This window comes from Danio rerio, chromosome 18 (assembly GCF_049306965.1).
Source record: "Danio rerio strain Tuebingen ecotype United States chromosome 18, GRCz12tu, whole genome shotgun sequence".
NCBI classification, from domain to species: domain Eukaryota; kingdom Metazoa; phylum Chordata; class Actinopteri; order Cypriniformes; family Danionidae; genus Danio; species Danio rerio.
Window position 1 is genome coordinate 4,890,716 of NC_133193.1, and position 19,331 is coordinate 4,910,046.

Genomic DNA, 19,331 nt, shown 5'->3' on the forward strand with positions numbered 1-19,331 from the left:
CCCGGTTTCACCAACAGTCCAAAGAAATGCGGTATAAGTAAATTGGATGAACTAAATTGGTTGTAGTGTATGAGTGTGTGTGAATGTGAGAGTGTATGAGTTGCGGTTGGAAGGGCATCCGCTGCGTAAAACATTTGCTAGAATAGTTGGTGGTTCATTCCGCTGTAGCGACCCCTGATAAACAAGGGACTAAGCTAAAGGAAAATGAATGAACATATTAAGTGAACCCTGTTGTAAACCAATAATCAAAACTGATTCGCTCTTCAAAGAGAAGTTTCAAAAGAAAAATATTGTTTCATAAAGCAACAAAATGTCCTTTAATGCATGGTGAGGCTTACTTAAATGCAATCATCCCCACAAAAAACAAAACAGTAATCAAAAATGTAAGTGTATAGTAAGAACAAAAACACAATACAACCGTTTATAATTTTTTTGGAAAGATTTTAATAGTTATTGAATGTTCTACATCTTACAGTAAATATTATACAATTACAAACTTGGCTTAATTATGTCACAGAGATCACTAACTGATCTTCAAAAACAAAACAAAACAATAAAAAACCAAATAATAAAAACAGTTTTACACTTCATTTCACAAGCCTGATGTGGGTCTCCTTGCTCAAACGGTGGAACGGCACGGTCTGCTGAAAACACGCTCGGAAAATCGAAATGTGATCTCGAAAACCGCGCTGCAGTGCGTAATATACATAACTATGGGGGGGCAAGGGCTTTTTTAACACTCACTGAAGGGAGATAAATTCTGGAAGACTTTTCCCCTTAATGCTTTACATTTAGAATGCAAACAACAAAGTCTTATTCTCAATATACGGGTCAAAACATAAATATTCCTAAACAGTAGCGTGAAATAGCAACCCCTCGTTTGTTTGCATCCAAAAAAAAAAAGCCTATGGTACATATCACAGGTTTTCAGCGAGAGCGTGAAACCAGTGCCACAATTACTTTAAAAATACCTTTACATACTGGTGACGTGACACTGAATTCACTAGAGCTAATAACCCGCTGCATGCATCACGGGCGCTAGTAAACAATCCTTTGATCGTTGCCCTGAACAAAAAAAAAAACTAAAACGTAACAGTGCATGGGTTTGCAATATAAACATCACATGTTCTCAAAACGATAGAAACTGACTGAAGTAAAAAAAAAAAAAAAAAGGAAATCCAAGCCTCTTCCATACCATGGCCAAACAACAACAACAAAATACTCAGATCCAAACCTGCTAAAAAGTAAATAAAATAAAAACACCTGATTTAACACACAATTGAAAACAATCGATCTATTTAAAATGCGAGAAATACATGATAATGATTAATGTTTGGTGAGCGAATATATCTGAAAATAACCGAGTATTGATATTGGGATGAAAAAACAATGACGTATTAAAAAAAATGAAAATAAAGAGCTTTCTGATTCAACTATTGAAGATCAAATAACTCCAAAAAATGACTTTTTTGTTCTTGAAAAACATACAGGAAACATTTTGTTTTGCTTTTCACATTTAAGAGATCATTCCCGCAGAATTAAACTTGCTATTGACTTCCATAGTCGAATAAAATGACCATAGTAGAACAATGAATGTCAATGGATTTTAAATATGGTTTGGATTACAAAATATTATTTGTATTCAACAGAAGAGAGACTCTCATACAGGTTTGGTACAAGAAGAGGGTGAGTACATGATTACAATAATTTTTTTTGGGTGAGCTTTCTTATTAAGCCCAAAGTATACTTCAGTTTATATATATGTGTACGATATGTTCAAGTCCTCCTCGGAAATTAGAATTTACGAATTATCATTGTGTGTTTGAGCCACGTTATGCATTATATGTCCTAGTAAGAACAGCCAAAACGCTTGAGCCCTGGTGGCTGGCTGCAAAATAGGTAATAAAACCTGCCCCCCATGACTAGTGCGCCAAATGATGTGATCAGCGCCCCATAACTGAAATATTTTTGCTTCCGTTTTCATTACTGTGATCAGTTTTTGAAACTAATTTCTGTAGGAAGTATAAATTTTTTTTCGCTCATAACTTTAGGAGAGGAAAAGTGCAGATGTCGGAAAAGTCTTAATATTTATATTGTTGAGTGCTTGTGTTTGGCCCCGATGCGCCTCATTTGGAGCAAAAACATTTTTGATCGCCCCCTGGTGGTTGACTGCAGTACACTTCTTAAAATTTGGTTTGCTGTTTGTTCAAACTACTGATGTAAAATGAGCTTAATTGTTTGATGTTCAATCCACTTCAATTTGTAAAAACTAATAAGTTAACTTAATTCCTTTATGTTGTCTAAACACAATTTTTTTGGGGGTGGAACCCATTATTTTCTACAGCGTATAGGCCGACATAAGGCAGACTTGGGATCCAGATAACATCATCTACGCAAGATGACAGCAGCTAAACCTGTGACATTTTGGCTTCATTTATTTATTTACAATAAAAGAATGTGGAGGTGTTTCATCCATCTTTGTTTAGACTTATTAATAAACAAAAATCTAAATAATTTTTGAATGTCTAACAAGTGCAAAGACATTTTACATCACTCATAAAATTTGAATAGAACAAATTAGGATGAATAACTGAGTGCTGGATCAATTGTGTACTGGAAAGTGAAGCCAAAACATCTTGGTCGCCCCCTGGTGGCTGGCTGCAGTATAGGCCATAAACTCCACCACCAGCCAAACTGAACTGATCTGCGCAAGATGACAGCAGCTATACCTGGCATATTTTGACTTTATTGGAAGAATCTGGAGTTGTTTCATCCATATTTGTTCAGACTTCACAACAAACTAATTTCTGAATGTTTAACAAGTGCAAACATTTTTTCATAGCTCATAATGTTTGAACAAAACATCCAAGGATAAATCTATGAGTGTTGGATCCTTTGTGTACTTAAAAGTGAAGCCAAAACATCTTGATCACCCCCTGGTGGTTGGCTGCAGTATAGTTAATAAACTCTGCCATGAGCCAAACTGAACTTGGGCTCCAAATGACATCATTTGCACAAGATGAAAGCAGATTATACCCGTGACATCTGGCTTCAAATCTTCTTTTAGAAGAAAATGTGGAGGTGTTTCAATCATATATGTTTAGACTTCACAAACAAACTAATCTCTGAATGTTTAGAGAACAAAGACATTAGCATTTATAATAATGTTTGGACAGAACAAACTAGGATAAATGTTTGAGTGTTGGATCATTTGTGTACTGTAAATTGAAGCCAAAACCTCTTGATGGCCCCCCGGTGGCTGGCTGCAGTATAGATCCTAAAGAATGTTCTCCATATGAGATGTGAGCCGAATTTAAAAATTAAAAAAAAAATTTCTACAGCACACAGAAGGGTAGATCTGTCATTTTTAACCATCTACAGCAAAAAAACGAAGTATACTCGGAGCTTAACGTTCACGCCGTTTTCCTTTCCAGATGATCAATCCCTTTAAATTCACAATGACCCTGTATTAAAACGTTGTTTGTTCCAGTAACTGCAATTCAATTTCACGAAAAAAAAAAAAGCTAACTTCAGTGAACATCTCTACCAGATTTTAATAATAGCTGCAGATTGCTAAACTTTACCCCCCGCCCTCATTATTTCGACAAACCAGAAAGAACAAGACAAAGACAGATTGGGGAAATGCATGTTTAGAGGAAGAGGAAACCCCTTGAAGACTTGTGCTCTGAAATGCCTCTCAACCACATGGACTGTATCACTCCACTCCAGATCAACTATAAAGATCTTCTATTTAAGAAAAAATGAACATCAATCATTAATTAAAACTTTAAATAACACTTACGTAAAAAGCGCCTAAATTACATTGTCAGAGTGGATGGTAACGTCCGCTCGTTCTGAATCAAACCCTTTACTCCTTTGCAGTGTTAAAAGGTCACTCTAGTCCTCGAGTTCAGTCTGACGTCTGCTCGCGTCAGTGTTTAATATGTCGATTACAGTGATTATTGTGCATCGATCGAAGTCTTGTGATGCAAAGACAGAAAATAAAGGTCACTGTTTGATATAATACTGTATAAATCCTGCTGGAAAAAAGGAAAGAGTAGGGCAGAGAGTGCGTGAGATTTCATCCTATACAAAACTGATGATCTTAAACTAATAAAATCCCATTACTGCACAGAGATTGCTGCTCACTAAGGGCACAAGAATATACTGTAGCATGTAATGCAATGAAGTCATTTTTAGATAAATCTGTCAGGAAGATTTTTTACCCTAGTACTAAGGAACAATGAAACTATGTTAAAGGTGCAGTATGTAAGTTTGACACCCAGTGGTTGAACTAGGTATTGCACACCTGGTTCAAAACACATGCAAGCGCAGGTTGCCAGATTGACGACACCAACAGAATCAAGTCTGTTTACCAAGCCTAAAGGCTGATTTAATTGTTGTTCTATCTAAAAACACGCAATAGACGTAATATTTTCCATATTAAAAGGAGTTTTTGTCCTAACCAGCATGGGCAAACCTAACCCTGATACACAAACCAGCAGGCTGAGCACATGGTAAAACATCTGAAATGTTGTTTTGGTCATTCTAAAATGTCTTAACCGTTTTAGTATTAGTGTTATTATATTAGTAATGACCTCCAAAATTGTTAGAAGCATCTGTGCTCCATGTCTCACGCCTTCAAATGCCACTGTGCGTTCTCTGCATGTCAGGATTGCCTTCTGAGGCGCAAGTCATTAATTAACTGAGGAAAACATTCACGCAGCTTCTTCTACCACAGCAAATTCAGTTTTTGCTGTTGATATTTGGTGCCAGTTAGTCAGGAAGTGACGATTTTTTTGGCTTTGACTCGCTGGACGGAAACGCTGCTTTATTTGCATGTCTTTTATGTGATATTCCAGTTTTGCGCATAAAGTTAATTCAAATTTTGAATGGAAACATGGCTAGTGACTCAGCCTCTACATTTAATAATGTTAAAGAGGTTCAATATGTATTAATTAGACTATAAGCCAGTTCATTGGAGTGCACTATTCTGTGCTTCTGAATGGCTGTATTTAAATTTCTAATGTTTCGTCTGGTGCAAACAGCCAAATTGCAAATCTAGCGTGTCGTAGTGTGTTGCTAGAACACGGGTTACAATGTAACCTGCTCACCAAATGTTTACACTCATAATATTTATATTATTTGCTTGTTAAAAACCACCACATGTGGAACTCTGAATCTGCGTCTCATTTCCGAGTCTGCTACTGTCCATTGGAGGTTGCAATTCGGTCAGGGACAAGAGCCTTCCTGACTGAATGAATGAAATACGATGTTTTCAATCAAGGCAACCCGGGGTGCTGGAATATAATTGGCTAAACTTGCAGTGGGCGGGTTAAATGACCAAAACAAAGACAGACGTTCCAGCACGTAAAGCACATTTTTAAAGCAGACTATCTTTAGCATTGTTTATCAGATAAACAAGAATGTTCACTTAGCTTGTTTTTTTAAATATCGGCAAACATATTATGATGTTTTTATGCGTTAGTGGAGTCAAAAACTCACATACAGCACCTTTAATATTACCAATATTAAATATTGCAGAATACCTAATATTGAACAAAAAGAAGCTTGTTTTTATGTTAAATTATTATATTTAAATCACTATTTATCTGCCAAATTTCCTAAATTTTCTTTTTATTTATTAATTATGATGACGTTTATAAAAAAATACTGTCAAATTTAGACTACAGTACTGCAAATTCTAATCCCAATCACAATTGAGGATGATGCAAATCCTAATACATAAAAAAATACAGGATTATTAGTTTAAGAACAATCTTAAATTAGGCTAATTATTTTGCTAAATATTCTCTGGGTGATCATCCACACTGCGCCCTCGCCCTCTCCTTTTATTTCAACAACAACGACAACTAAAAAAATAAAAGAAATCGAAGGGAATGTGCTGTAATGTAAAAGTGTTATTAAAAGCAATCCATAAGCTGCGATTCAACATGATGCAACCATGCTTCGCGAGGGCATAGTTTCCATCCGATTACACTATACTGCATTCACCCGCATGACACATGCATTACTAGACGTTATTACTTCCACATAAGATCAGAGAATCGCTTCGTTCCCACGTTCGAGTGTGTACTATATATCGAAATAGTGGTTGATTAGCCGTAACAAACAACAAAATAGAGCGATACGGTTCTGTACTGACAATAATATTACTTTTCCAGAGACGTCACCAAGAGCAGAGTAAATGCTTTGATTTTCTTAATTACATCCTTTAAATATGAGAGTGTACCGTATAATTGGTTATTAAAGTTACGTCTATTTGTCAAGTGTGCAATGGTATGATAACATTTCATAGAATACTTGATATGTCACTTCGGAGTACACTAGACGAGCTCTTGGAGAGGGGGGATAGGAAATCAAAATCTCTCTCTCTCTCTGAAAAGGCTGTAAGTTACAATTAAAAGCCATTCAAGCAGGCCGTTCTTATTATTGCGTTGAACAACTCCGTTTGTACAATCTGTGCGACTACAGGCCCAATGATTGACCAGGGGTTAGACCCACTCAAACTCGATGAATGCCAGAACGCCTATTATTTATTTATTTTATATACGTTTTTTTTTTTTTTTTTTGCGTTTAGTGCTATCTACGATGCAATAAAGTCCCTTTGTCGTTCGATCAGAGTAGCGTCCGTCCTATCTGGCCTCAAAGTTGGCACGTTTTAGGCTCCAGCTAAGTGCCAACCATAGATATTTTTTCGTTCCTCGAAATTCTGCCGCATTCCCATGCGCGCATATTTATATAAATCGAATATACACTTTATAGTTTAGAAGCTTACGCTATCCTGACACATAAGCTAGTAACGTAACCAGCTCACTCGAACGTTCTCTATTTAGTGAATAACTAAGATTACTGTTATGTACTCGATATCCTAATGAAGGTTAAACCACGTTTGCACTGCCCTACTAATGATATATTCCTTACAAATCTACATGAACAGCTACAAGCTGGAAGACACCCTTGTTATCGATGGTAGAACCAAAATGAGGGAGGACTGAAATCATATTAATATTTTAAAAAAAAAGAAACGAATCGACTTTCCTCGACGGAAGTGTGAACGCTGAAATGAAACTCTGCGGTAAATAAACGAACTAAAAACGAACCCTGTGCTAGTTTCTAAGTGTTATAAAATTTGGCAGCATAATTGGATGATTATGATCCCGGTGGTGCTGATATTGCGTCGGTACATTCCTACACACCAGCGTTTATACTGAACACAAAATACAGATTTTGAAGAGGCGTGATTGGTCGAAATCATTCTGGAGTTCTGACAGAAGTAACTATGGAACATTGAGAAATTAAAATAACCTAATGCAAGAACGTCATCCCAAAAAACAAAAAGAAAAATTAAATAAAAGGATAAAAAAGCAGCTTTTACAAAAACACGTAAGAATGCATAAAGTGACCCTTGCACTTTTTTTTTTTCATCTTTTTGTTCTTGCAAACAGACGTGGCCCTCCCTGTTGAGCACAGAGCGCCGATGTAAGACTTGAGTAGTTGCATACAATGTTTGACTCCAGATCTGTGGTGGACAGAGACAGAAGAGGTCAGCGCTTTATTAGGGTACATGCACTTTGCATTTTCAGATCAACCCAGGTGAAGCGCAGGTACAAAATCACCCCAATTAAGGTCTTAATTAAGGTTTTATTTAAAAATCAGTAATCTTAACTGCCTAGGGGTGTCACGATTCTCCAAATTCTCTATTCGATTACATTTTCGATTCTAAAGTCACGATTCGATTCGATTTTCGATTATGAATAATTAATTAATTAATAACAAATTAATTATTTGTAGCCTACAGTTTAAACTACCTGACCTGTATGGTCTTTGTTTTACCCATAAACAAATCATACAGTAAATGAATAAAGGCAAGATACACACATAATTACCACCTGTCAATCACTTTTTTCTTGTGAATAGGCAGTGATCTGTGTCGTTAATATGGCGTCGGTAAAAAAAGGTGCACAACTAACAGGAACCAGCCAACAGTATCTGAGGTGTTTGCTAAAATGACTAAGTACTAGTGTGAAAGTAAAAGATTGAAGCAGTCTTAACTAGGTTAATTAGGTTAACCAGGCAGGCTAGGGTAATTAGGCAAGTTATTGTATAATGATGGTTTGTTCTGGAGACAGTCTGAAAAACAATTAGCCTAAGGGGCTAATAAATTTGACCTTAAAATAGTTCATAAAAAATTTAGAACTGCTTTTATTCTAGCCAAAATAAAACAAATAAGACTTTATTCAGAGGAAAAAAATATTATCAGACATACTATCAACATTTCCTTGCTCTGTTAAACATAATTTAGGAAATATTTTAAAAAGAAAAAAACAACAAAGGGGGCTAATAATTCTGACTTCCACTGTATATATATTTACAGTCATTTTTTTAAATGTTTTTAAGAAAACTTATTCAGGTTATCAAGGCTACATTTATTAAATGTAAAAAATGTTAAATTGTTAAATATTTATAAAAATTTTAAATAACTACTTTGTTGTTGTATGTAGTTTCAAATAAAATTATTACTCCAGACATTATTGCTTTTATTACTATTACCATTAATAAATATAATAATAATTAATATTGGTGATTTCTGAAGGATCATGTGACTGGAGTAATGAAGCTGAAATTTCATCTTTAAAATTACTGGAATAAATAAATAAATTAAATGATAAACTACTTTTGAACAGTTATTTTGTAGTGCAACATTTCATAATTTGTATGATGAAATAATTGCAGCCTTGGACAGGCCTAATACAACATATTATACGATTAAAATATGGAAAAATTAACAGATAGTAATTTCGGTCAATTTTGCTAACAGGAACCAGCCAACAGTATCTGAGGTGTTTGCTAAAATGACTAAGTACTAGTGTGAAAGTAAAAGATTGAAGCAGTCTTAACTAGGTTAATTAGGTTAACCAGGCAGGCTAGGGTAATTAGGCAAGTTATTGTATAATGATGGTTTGTTCTGGAGACAGTCTAAAAAACAATTAGCCTAAGGGGCTAATAAATTTGACCTTAAAATAGTTCATAAAAAATTTAGAACTGCTTTTATTCTAGCCAAAATAAAACAAATAAGACTTTATTCAGAGGAAAAAATATTATCAGACATACTATCAACATTTCCTTGCTCTGTTAAACATAATTTAGGAAATATTTTAAAAAGAAAAAAACAACAAAGGGGGCTAATAATTCTGACTTCCACTGTATATATATTTACAGTCATTTTTTTAATGTTTTTAAGAAAACTTATTCAGTTCATCAAGTCTACATTTATTAAATGTAAAAAATGTTAAATTGTTAAATATTTATAAAACATTTAAATAACTACTTTGTTATTGTATGTAGTTTCAAATAAAATTATTACTCCAGACATTATTGCTTTTATTACTATTACCATTAATAAATATAATAATAATTAATATTGGTGATTTTTGAAGGATCATGTGACTGGAGTAATGAAGCTGAAATTTCATCTTTAAAATCACTGGCATAAATGAATAAATTAAATGATAAACTACTTTTGAACAGTTATTTTGTAGTGCAACATTTCATAATTTGTATGATGAAATAATTGCAGCCTTGGACAGGCCTAATACAACATATTATACGATTAAAATATGGAAAAATTAACAGATAGTAATTTCGGTCAATTTTGCTAACAGGAACCAGCCAACAGTATCTGAGGTGTTTGCTAAAATGACTAAGTACTAGTGTGAAAGTAAAAGATTGAAGCAGTCTTAACTAGGTTAATTAGGTTAACCAGGCAGGCTAGGGTAATTAGGCAAGTTATTGTATAATGATGGTTTGTTCTGGAGACAGTCTGAAAAACAATTAGCCTAAGGGGCTAATAAATTTGACCTTAAAATAGTTCATAAAAAATTTAGAACTGCTTTTATTCTAGCCAAAATAAAACAAACAAGACTTTATTCAGAGGAAAAAATATTATCAGACATACTATCAACATTTTCTTGCTCTGTTAAACATAATTTAGGAAATATTTTAAAAAGAAAAAAACAACAAAGGGGGCTAATAATTCTGACTTCCACTGTATATATATTTACAGTCATTTTTTTTATGTTTTTAAGAAAACTTATTCAGTTCATCAAGGCTACATTTATTAAATGTAAAAAATGTTAAATTGTTAAATATTTATAAAAATTTTAAATAACTACTTTGTTATTGTATGTAGTTTCAAATAAAATTATTACTCCAGACATTATTGCTTTTATTACTATTACCATTAATAAATGTAATAATAATTAATATTGGTGATTTCTGAAGGATCATGTGACTGGAGTAATGAAGCTGAAATTTCATCTTTAAAATCACAGGCATAAATGAATAAATTAAATGATAAACTACTTTTGAACACTTATTTTATAGTGCAACATTTCATAATTTGTATGATGAAATAATTGCAGCCTTGGACAGGCCTAATACAACATATTATACGATTAAAATATGGAAAAATTAACAGATAGTAATTTCGGTCAATTTTGCTGACGGATAAACAGATCAGGCTGGATAAACAGCTCTCGGTAATATTTCAGCATGCTTTCACTTTCGCATTTACCGGTAAGAATGACATCTCGCCCAGCTCATCATTTTCTCTTCATATAGCCGTATATATGGCTATTACACGATCATAATACACTGTGATATAGCCTGGGTCGTTAGTTCGTTGCATTGTTTTGTTTTCTCACTACAATCGATCCGCTCAGTAGGGCAGAGGCCGTCACATTCAGGGGATCTCGGACTGATTTGGCGCGGATGCGAGCGCAACTGCTGGATATATGCCAAACAAACTAACGGGGGAAACGAGACAGATTCCGAAACAAACGTCTATGTGTGAGGCAGCACTGTACAATGGCCCGAGCGTCTCGCACGCTGGCTCCGGGCTATCGGGCAGTCCTTGTCGAGCCCTGAAGGTTTAAGCTCTGTCGACGGGTCTCCTGCGTCTGCACAGTTTAACAAGCACTTCAACAAGCGTGTTTTTTCCCGCTTGGCAAGCCAAGCTGACGTGACATGGGGGCGTGGCAGCATCGACGATTCTATTTTTTGATTCGATAATCGAAATCGAGCATAAATTTCGATCGATTTTCGATTAAAATCGAAATCGTGACACCCTTATAACTGCCTGATTGAGATATGATACACATGTGGATCTACATGAACCTTTCACTAAAAGTTTATCGGTGTGTGAAAAACACTAGCTGTGCACACAGCCTCCTTAAATTAAGATTGAGATTTGTGGGCGGGGACTCACATGATTGGCAGGTGGCTCTACCAGTGAGGTGGCACATAGCTGTAGCCAGGTGTTCCTTGGGGTCGGTATGTTGGCACGGTGACGGGATGTGCTCCAATCTGAGTGTGCTGAGGGGTGGTCAGCAAAGTGCCTGATGGAGACAAGGAAATAAAGTGTTCATCACTCATTTACAGCAGTACTGAATTACAGCAGAACTAATGGGTGTGTTTTTTCTTGGACTAAGCTTGTTAATGGCACTAGCTGTATTTGTATTGAATCTAGTTATTAAAGTAGTCATAATTGTTTCATAAATATCATGTTAATTTTTTAAATACTGTAATTTATATTATTAACAAATATATCTAAATAAAAATGGATGAATTAGTGTTTTAAAATATAGACATTAATTAAAAATGCTAACTTTTTCAAGAACTGAAAGTCTGCAAAAGACACTATAATTGTGATATATGCAATTATTGAGCGCTCGAGCACCGAATGGAGTAGACTAGGGGTGGTCAACCCTGCTCCTGGAAAACTACCTTCCAACAAATTTCAGCTCCAACCCTGATCAAACACACAAGAATCAATGAATTAGGACCTGAACAGCGCTTGCTAATCACAGGTAGGTGTGTTTGATATGGGTTGCAACTGAAATCTGCAGGAGGGTAGATCTCCAGCAACAGAGTTGAGCACTCCTTTAGTACCTAGTTTGAAGAGCTCCTTCAATAATCTTGAAAAAAACGAGCTTAATTTATTTATGATCTAAACAAAACAACGCCTTTTTAAGCTTGAAGTCAAGATGATGAAACCTAAAATGAAGCAATGTGATCAACCGGCCAATGTAAGCACACTCTGAATGAATAAGCGGCTAGTGCTACTGTCAACGACGAGACCACAGCCTTATCTCCAATTTTGGCAGCAATCCAAGCATCTATTCAAGCTATGGATATGTCGATTGAGAGATTTAACACTATCAAAGATAAAACTAATTGTTAAACTCAAAACATTTATTATGGTCATTTTATGTTAGGTAAAAAATTATTTAAAGAAATATGTATGTATGTATGTATGTATGTATGTATATATATATATATATATATATATATATATATATATATATATATATATATATATATATATATATATATATATTCATTTATTTTCTTGTCGGCTTAGTCCCTTTATTAATCTGGGGACTACACACAGCGGAATATATATATATATATATACACACACACAGTTGAAGTCAGAATTATTAGCCCCCCTTTGCATTTTTTTCTTTTTTAAATAATTCCCAAATTATGTTTAACAGAGCAAGGAAATTTTTTATTTCTCATATATATATATATATATATATATATATATATATATATATATATATATATATATATATATATATATATATATATATATATATATATATACACAGTTGAAGTCAGAATTATGTTATTTTTTTCCCAATTTGTGTTGAACAGAGAGAAGATGTTTTCAACACATTTCTAAACGTAATAGTTTTAATAACTCATCTCTAATAACTGATTTATTTTATCTTTGCCATGATGACAGTAAATAATATTTGACTAGATAACTTTCAAGACACTTCTATACAGCTTAAAGTGACATTTAAAGGCTCGATTAGGTTAATTAGGTTAACTAGACAGACTAGGGTAATTAGGCAAGTTATTGTATAACGATGATGTGTTCTGTAGATTATTGAAAAAAAAAATTAGCCGGAAGGGGCTAATAATTTTGTCCTTAAAATGGGTTTAAAAAAATTAAAATTACTTTTATTCTATTCAAAATAAAACAAATAAGAGTTTCTCCAAAAGAAAAAAAATATTATCAGACAAACTGTGAAAATTCCCTTTCTCATAATTTGGGAAATAATTAAAAAGAGAAAAACATTAAAAGGGGGACTAATAATTCTTACTTCAACTGCATGTGTAATGTATGTGTGTGTGTGTGGCCTTGAAACACAAAACAAGTCATAAATGTAAAAAAAAAAACTAAATATTATCAAAAAAAACATTAAAGTTGAACAAATTATGTTCTTACCAATGCGTACTTATCAAATATTACATTGTGATATATTTAAAGTAGGGAATTCACAAAACATCTTCACGGAACATGATCTTTACTTAATATTCCAATGATTCTCTAATGAACTAAAATAAAAATAAAAAATTAATATATTTCTTTTTTCATATTTTTAAATATTTACACTCTAAACATCCTATATATATATATATATATATATATATATATATATATATATATATATATATATACATTATATATATATAGTTGAAGTCAGCATTATTAACCCCCCATTTATTTTTTTATTTTTTTTATATTTCTCAAATTATATTGACTAGTGCAAGACAACTTTTACAGTATGTCTGATAATATTTTTGTCTTCAGGAGAAAGTCTTATTTGTTTTATTTGTTTTATTTCGGCTAGAATAAAAGCAGTTTGAATTTATTAAACACCATTTTAAGGACAGAATTATTCGCCCCTTTTAAGCTATTTTTTTTCAATAGTCTACAGAACAAACCATCGCCATACAATAACTTGCCTAATTACCCTAACCTGCCTAGTTACCATAATTAACCTAGTTAAGTGTTTAAATGCCACTTTAAGCTGTATAGAAGTGTCTTGAAAATATCTAGTAAAATATTATTTACTGTCATCATGGCAAAGATAAAATAAATCAGTTATTAGAGATGAGTTATTAAAACTATTATGTTTAGAAATGTGTTGAAAACATTTTCTCTCCATTAAACAGAAATTGGGGAAAAATAAACAGGTGGGCTAACAATTCAGGGGGGCTAATAATTCTGACATCAACTGTATATATATATTTATTTGTATAAAATAATTATATATATTTACTTTATATTTTTCCAGCTGTTGTGATTTTAATACACATGAAATAGGAAGATCAGACAGAAAGTGTGGATTTATGTAATGATTTATTTGTGGTTTACCGGCAGACATGGCCATGGTTGTTCCGGCCACCATGCCCATGGCCACCCCATTGGAACGTGGCGCGGGCACCGGAGCAGGGTAGATAGCGGAGGGGATGCTGTTGGGCTGCACCACGGTGGTGTGGTGGATGACGTGAGGCTGAGCTGCATACACCGGCTGTGTGAAATAAGCACCCTAAGGAGAAAAACGCACACACAAACATTACAGCACACACACACAGCTGACAATCAACAGATATATGACAAGTGCAGTGCTGTATGTTCCAACACAGTACATATTACTGCAGTGTTTGCTATGGTACTGAATCTGTGTTACTACCATTACGCTAAATGTTACACTATATAATTAAAATACATTTAAAATAATTGAATGAAAAACTTTGCTTAATGTTATTTTTTTATTTTATTTTATTATTTGCCGGTTGAATCTATCTAATATTTACATTTTATTGTATTTTTACATACAGCTTTTACTATTTAACCAATTTATTTAAGCATGTTTTAGTACTCAAGCTTGTGCAATTTTATTTATTTAATTTAATTAATTTGACTTGATTTTACTTCAGTTCCTAATTGCTAATAAGTAAAACAATTTAAGTAAATAAAAATAAATAAATAAAAGCCATAGAAATTAAATCTAACAACAAATGAATATTTTTTAATTACTAAAACTATTATTAAAATAAATGCTAAACTGTACATATAAAAGCTAACTTAAAATAATTATAAGTGCTACAAAGGTGTAAAGTAAAATTAAAATTGCACTATAGTAGCATCATAATACATTTTGATACTCAAACAACATTTCCAGTCTATTATTTGACATGAAGCATTTGAGCAAAACAGAATATTCTGAGCAAATAAATCAGCCGATTCTGCTGGTAACTCAGTCATTATTTGATATCATTATATAAATATTTTTTGAGGAATGCTAACCAAGTGTAAATGTGTCTGCCAAATGCATAAACACAACTGTTAGCAATATTTTAAGCCTCTGATGCATTCTGGGCTGTTTTGATCTGTTAAAGATACATAAAAAGGTTCTACAGAAATACATAGTTTAAGTAAAGAAAAACATGTTCATCAGATGCTTTAAAACCCTCAAAATACCCAAAGAGAGATTTTTAAATTATATAAATGTGTCATTTTGAACATAAGTATGTATTAAAAATACTTTTGTAAAATGATCTCAGGGTTAAAGGTGTTTTAATAAACATATATTGCCACATAATCATACTGTTTTGTAAGAAATAAACATAAATATGTACAATAGGTAGGCTTTATAAATCTGAACTGAGTAATTATGAATTCTAGTGAGGTTAATAATTAATTATAATGTCCTACAATGGTATATATTTAAATAATATCTCAAGAAACTAAAATTTTAAATGTGCATATACAGTGCTCAGCATAATTGAGTACACCCTATTTTGAAATTGAATATTTGTATTCATTTCTCAGAGAATATAGGCAATTTATTTTGGTGCATTTGAACAAAACAGATTTAAAATATAAAATTTATATATATAATATATAATTAAGTTTCAAATAATTCTCTTTTTATCATAAAAAGGCAATAAATAGACAAATACCAAGGTGAAAATGAAGTAACATTCAATACCGTTTTCCACATTCTCTCGATTGTGGCGATTATATATACATACATACATACATATATATATATATATATATATATATATATATATATATATATATATATATATATATATATATATATATACATACACACACACAAACACACACACACACACACACACACACACACACACACACACACACACACACACACACACACACACACACACACACACACACACACACACATCTATCTATCTATCTATCTATCTATCTATCTATCTATCTATCTATCTATCTATCTATCTATCTATCTATCTATCTATCTATCTATCTATATAAAATAATAAAAAGTGCATATAGATTCTGAATATACTGTGCTGAAAATTGTAAAAAATGACTGTTAGCTATGGGTTAAAATAGCTAAAGAAATCCATACTACAACAAAATGACCTTATATTCTTATTAGTGCAGTGTTAGATTCCTATATTCTTCTTTGAGACCTTTTATTCTTATTAGATTTGATGGAATTGTCTCTTATAATAATTTCACAGACGAAACAAAAATGTAAGTCTGATTTTAGTCTTACAATGGACACCAGTAATGATTTTTCTAAGGCACATAAGTAAATGATACTTTACTTATAGTCCCTAATTAAACTATAACCTAATCCTGGTTGGATGATCAAAACAAACTTTTATTTTTAATGCTATTAATCTTAGCCCAGCACTAAGACGTGTATATATATATATATATATATATATATATATATATATATATATATATATATATATATATATATATATATATATATATATATATATATATATATATATATATATGAATAAACAAACATTTTATACAACTTAGTGATGCATATATTTATATACACAAAATTTTACACAGTACGCACAAAATATATTTAATATTTTAATGGATGTGATTAGGGGCGTGGCTCAGTGGTTAGCACTGTCGCCTCTCTGCAAGAAGGTCACTGGTTTGAGTCTCGGCTGGGCCAGTTGGCAATACTGTATGGAGTTTGCATGTTCTCCCCATGTTGGTGTGGGTTTCCTTTGAGTGCTCCGGTTTCCCCAAAAGTCCAAACACGTGCGCTATAAGTGTGTGAGTGCATGTGTGAATGTATGGATATTTCTCAGTACTGGGTTTTGGCTAGAAGGGCATCCGCTGCGTAAAACATACTGTATGCTGGATAAGTTGGTGGTTCATTCCGCTGTGGCGGCCCCTAATTAATAAAGGGACTAAACCGAAGGAAAATGAATGAATGGATGCGATTAATCATGACTATTCTTTTGACAGCAACTAGTTTTAATGTAATCTGAGTCTAAGCCACAGGTGTCAAACCCAGTTCCAAAAGGGCCGCAGCTCTGCACAGTTTAGTTCCAACCCTAAATAAACACACCTGATCAAACTAACTGAGTCCTTCAGGCTTGTTTGAAACGTACAGGTAAGTGTGTTGGAGCAGGGTTGGAACTAAACTGTGCAGGGCTTCGGCCCTCCAGGAATTGAGTTTGACACCCTTGCTCTTATTCATGTCTGTGAAACTGGGCGCAAGTGTGTTAGTGCAGTTCTGACCTGAGCATAGAGGTTCTGCTGTGGATAGGCACTTCTGATGGGGTACATGGCCGTGGGGTAGGGGTTTGGGGACGGGGAGTACGGTGGAGGGGCTCCATTGCTCTGAGTAGGGGGCACTTTATAAGGCGTTCCTGCAGTATATCCTGAAACACAGACAGAGAGACGGATCATCAGGCTGCGCAAACATCTGAGACATCTCCATCGAGTATAACACATAGGATGAGCAAAAAATAACCATATGACCTGGCTGGAATAAACAAAGGTAATGACGCCATCTTCTGGTGCGCAACGGTAATGCATGCAAAAATGTGAAGTATGTGAAGTATCTCTCTCTCTCTCTCTCTCACACACACACACACACACACACACACACACACACACACACACACACACACACACACACACACACACACACACACACACACACACACCATCTATTAGGTATTTATAGACCATTTTCGATGTGATCATGTCATTGGCCCATGTACATGTCCTGCTTGTTATCAAACTATTTCATAACTGTAAAAAGAGACAATACAATTACAACTTCATGTTAAAACTGCTCTCATAACATTATCAATATGTGACTCTTTGGAGTTTTGGAAGCTATAGAAATTACAAGTGTAAAACAGGATATACATTAGGACCATGGTTTTTGTTTACATCCCTCAAAATGGTCTATTAGTCTGAGACTCACTGGAAGATACAAAAAGTAGAAACAAAAGCACACAAAGTTTGACTTGAGCTGCACAAAGCCAAGTCTTTTAATGCAAGACACTGTAGGAGAATAGAGTAAGACGAAAAAACTATATAAATAACCATACTTCCAGAGTTGACCGCTTGCATTTGTTGTATTACAAGTTTTCTAAAATGTTATGCATGTATAAATATGCACATGAGACATTGTTTAAAAATATGCACTCATTTGGAAGTATTTCTGCCACAAGTCATGTTTTTGCAAGTATTTGACAGATAGAGCTGCATTGATATTGATAATCATAATTCAGAAAACACTGAGCAGCCAAAATACACAGTGAACAGCCAAAATAAATAGTTTCATTAAGGAATGTGTGTTATGTGTGAACAAATACCTCGGCTAAAAGCCTTTAGAATATAGATAATACATAAACCTGTACAGTTCTGTGTATGAAAAAGTTACCGAAGTGCAGATTGATGACACATTTTCAGAAAAAGACTTAAATAATATTGAATTATTATCTGTATAAATCAGGGGTGCCCAACCCTGTTCCTGGAGAGCCATCATCCTGCTGAATTTATTTGCAACCCATATCAAACACACCTGCCAGTAATTCTCTCGTAATGTTCAGATCCTAATTAATTGGTTCAGGTGTGTTTGATATGGGTAGCAACTGAAATCTGCAGGAAGGTGGCTCTCCAGGAACAGGGTTGGCCACCCCTGGTATAAATAATCATCAGGTACAAACAGGGGTCTGTTCTTCGTACGTGGATTTCTCAATTAGCTGGATTTGGATAATGACGATTTGACACGATCCAGGATGGTTTAGTTCTTCAAAACTCATCTGAGACTCATCTGAGTTCTGGTAGCTCAAACCTACTTGGGAGCAGGTTCATTTCATATAAACAGGATTAGATCGGGTCAGTTCAAGCAAATATAATACTAAAAGTAGGTACCAAATGCTGATATTTTCTTACAGTAGTTATGTACACTTGGGAAAATAGTAAATATATATATTTTAATAAAACGTATGCAATATGCACTCCGAAATATAAGTACAAAGACTGCCACCTGGTGGTTCAAAGTTAAAATTCATTGATATGGACTTTTTAGATGCAAACGTGTTCATGCACAATAGTCGACTTAAAAAAAAAAAAGATAATAATGCAGTCATGCCCACCTTTATCA

At 33.6% G+C, this 19,331-nt stretch overlaps 1 protein-coding gene across 4 annotated transcripts in view; it reads right to left on the bottom strand.

Moving 5' to 3' along the window:
* Positions 1 to 420: 420 nt before the first annotated feature.
* The window catches only part of fam168a (family with sequence similarity 168 member A), a 100,382-nt gene continuing 81,471 nt past the window's right edge, over positions 421 to 19,331 (bottom strand). For 2 of the 4 annotated variants that reach the window (XM_005173614.6, XM_005173612.6), the window contains 4 exons: positions 17,447 to 17,589; positions 14,258 to 14,432; positions 11,291 to 11,420; positions 421 to 7,543 (listed from right to left, as the gene is read on the bottom strand). In XM_005173614.6, coding sequence (XP_005173671.1) covers positions 11,308 to 11,420; positions 14,258 to 14,432; positions 17,447 to 17,589 — 431 coding nt within the window. In that variant the 3' untranslated portion in view covers positions 421 to 7,543; positions 11,291 to 11,307. 4 annotated transcript variants of the gene reach the window in all.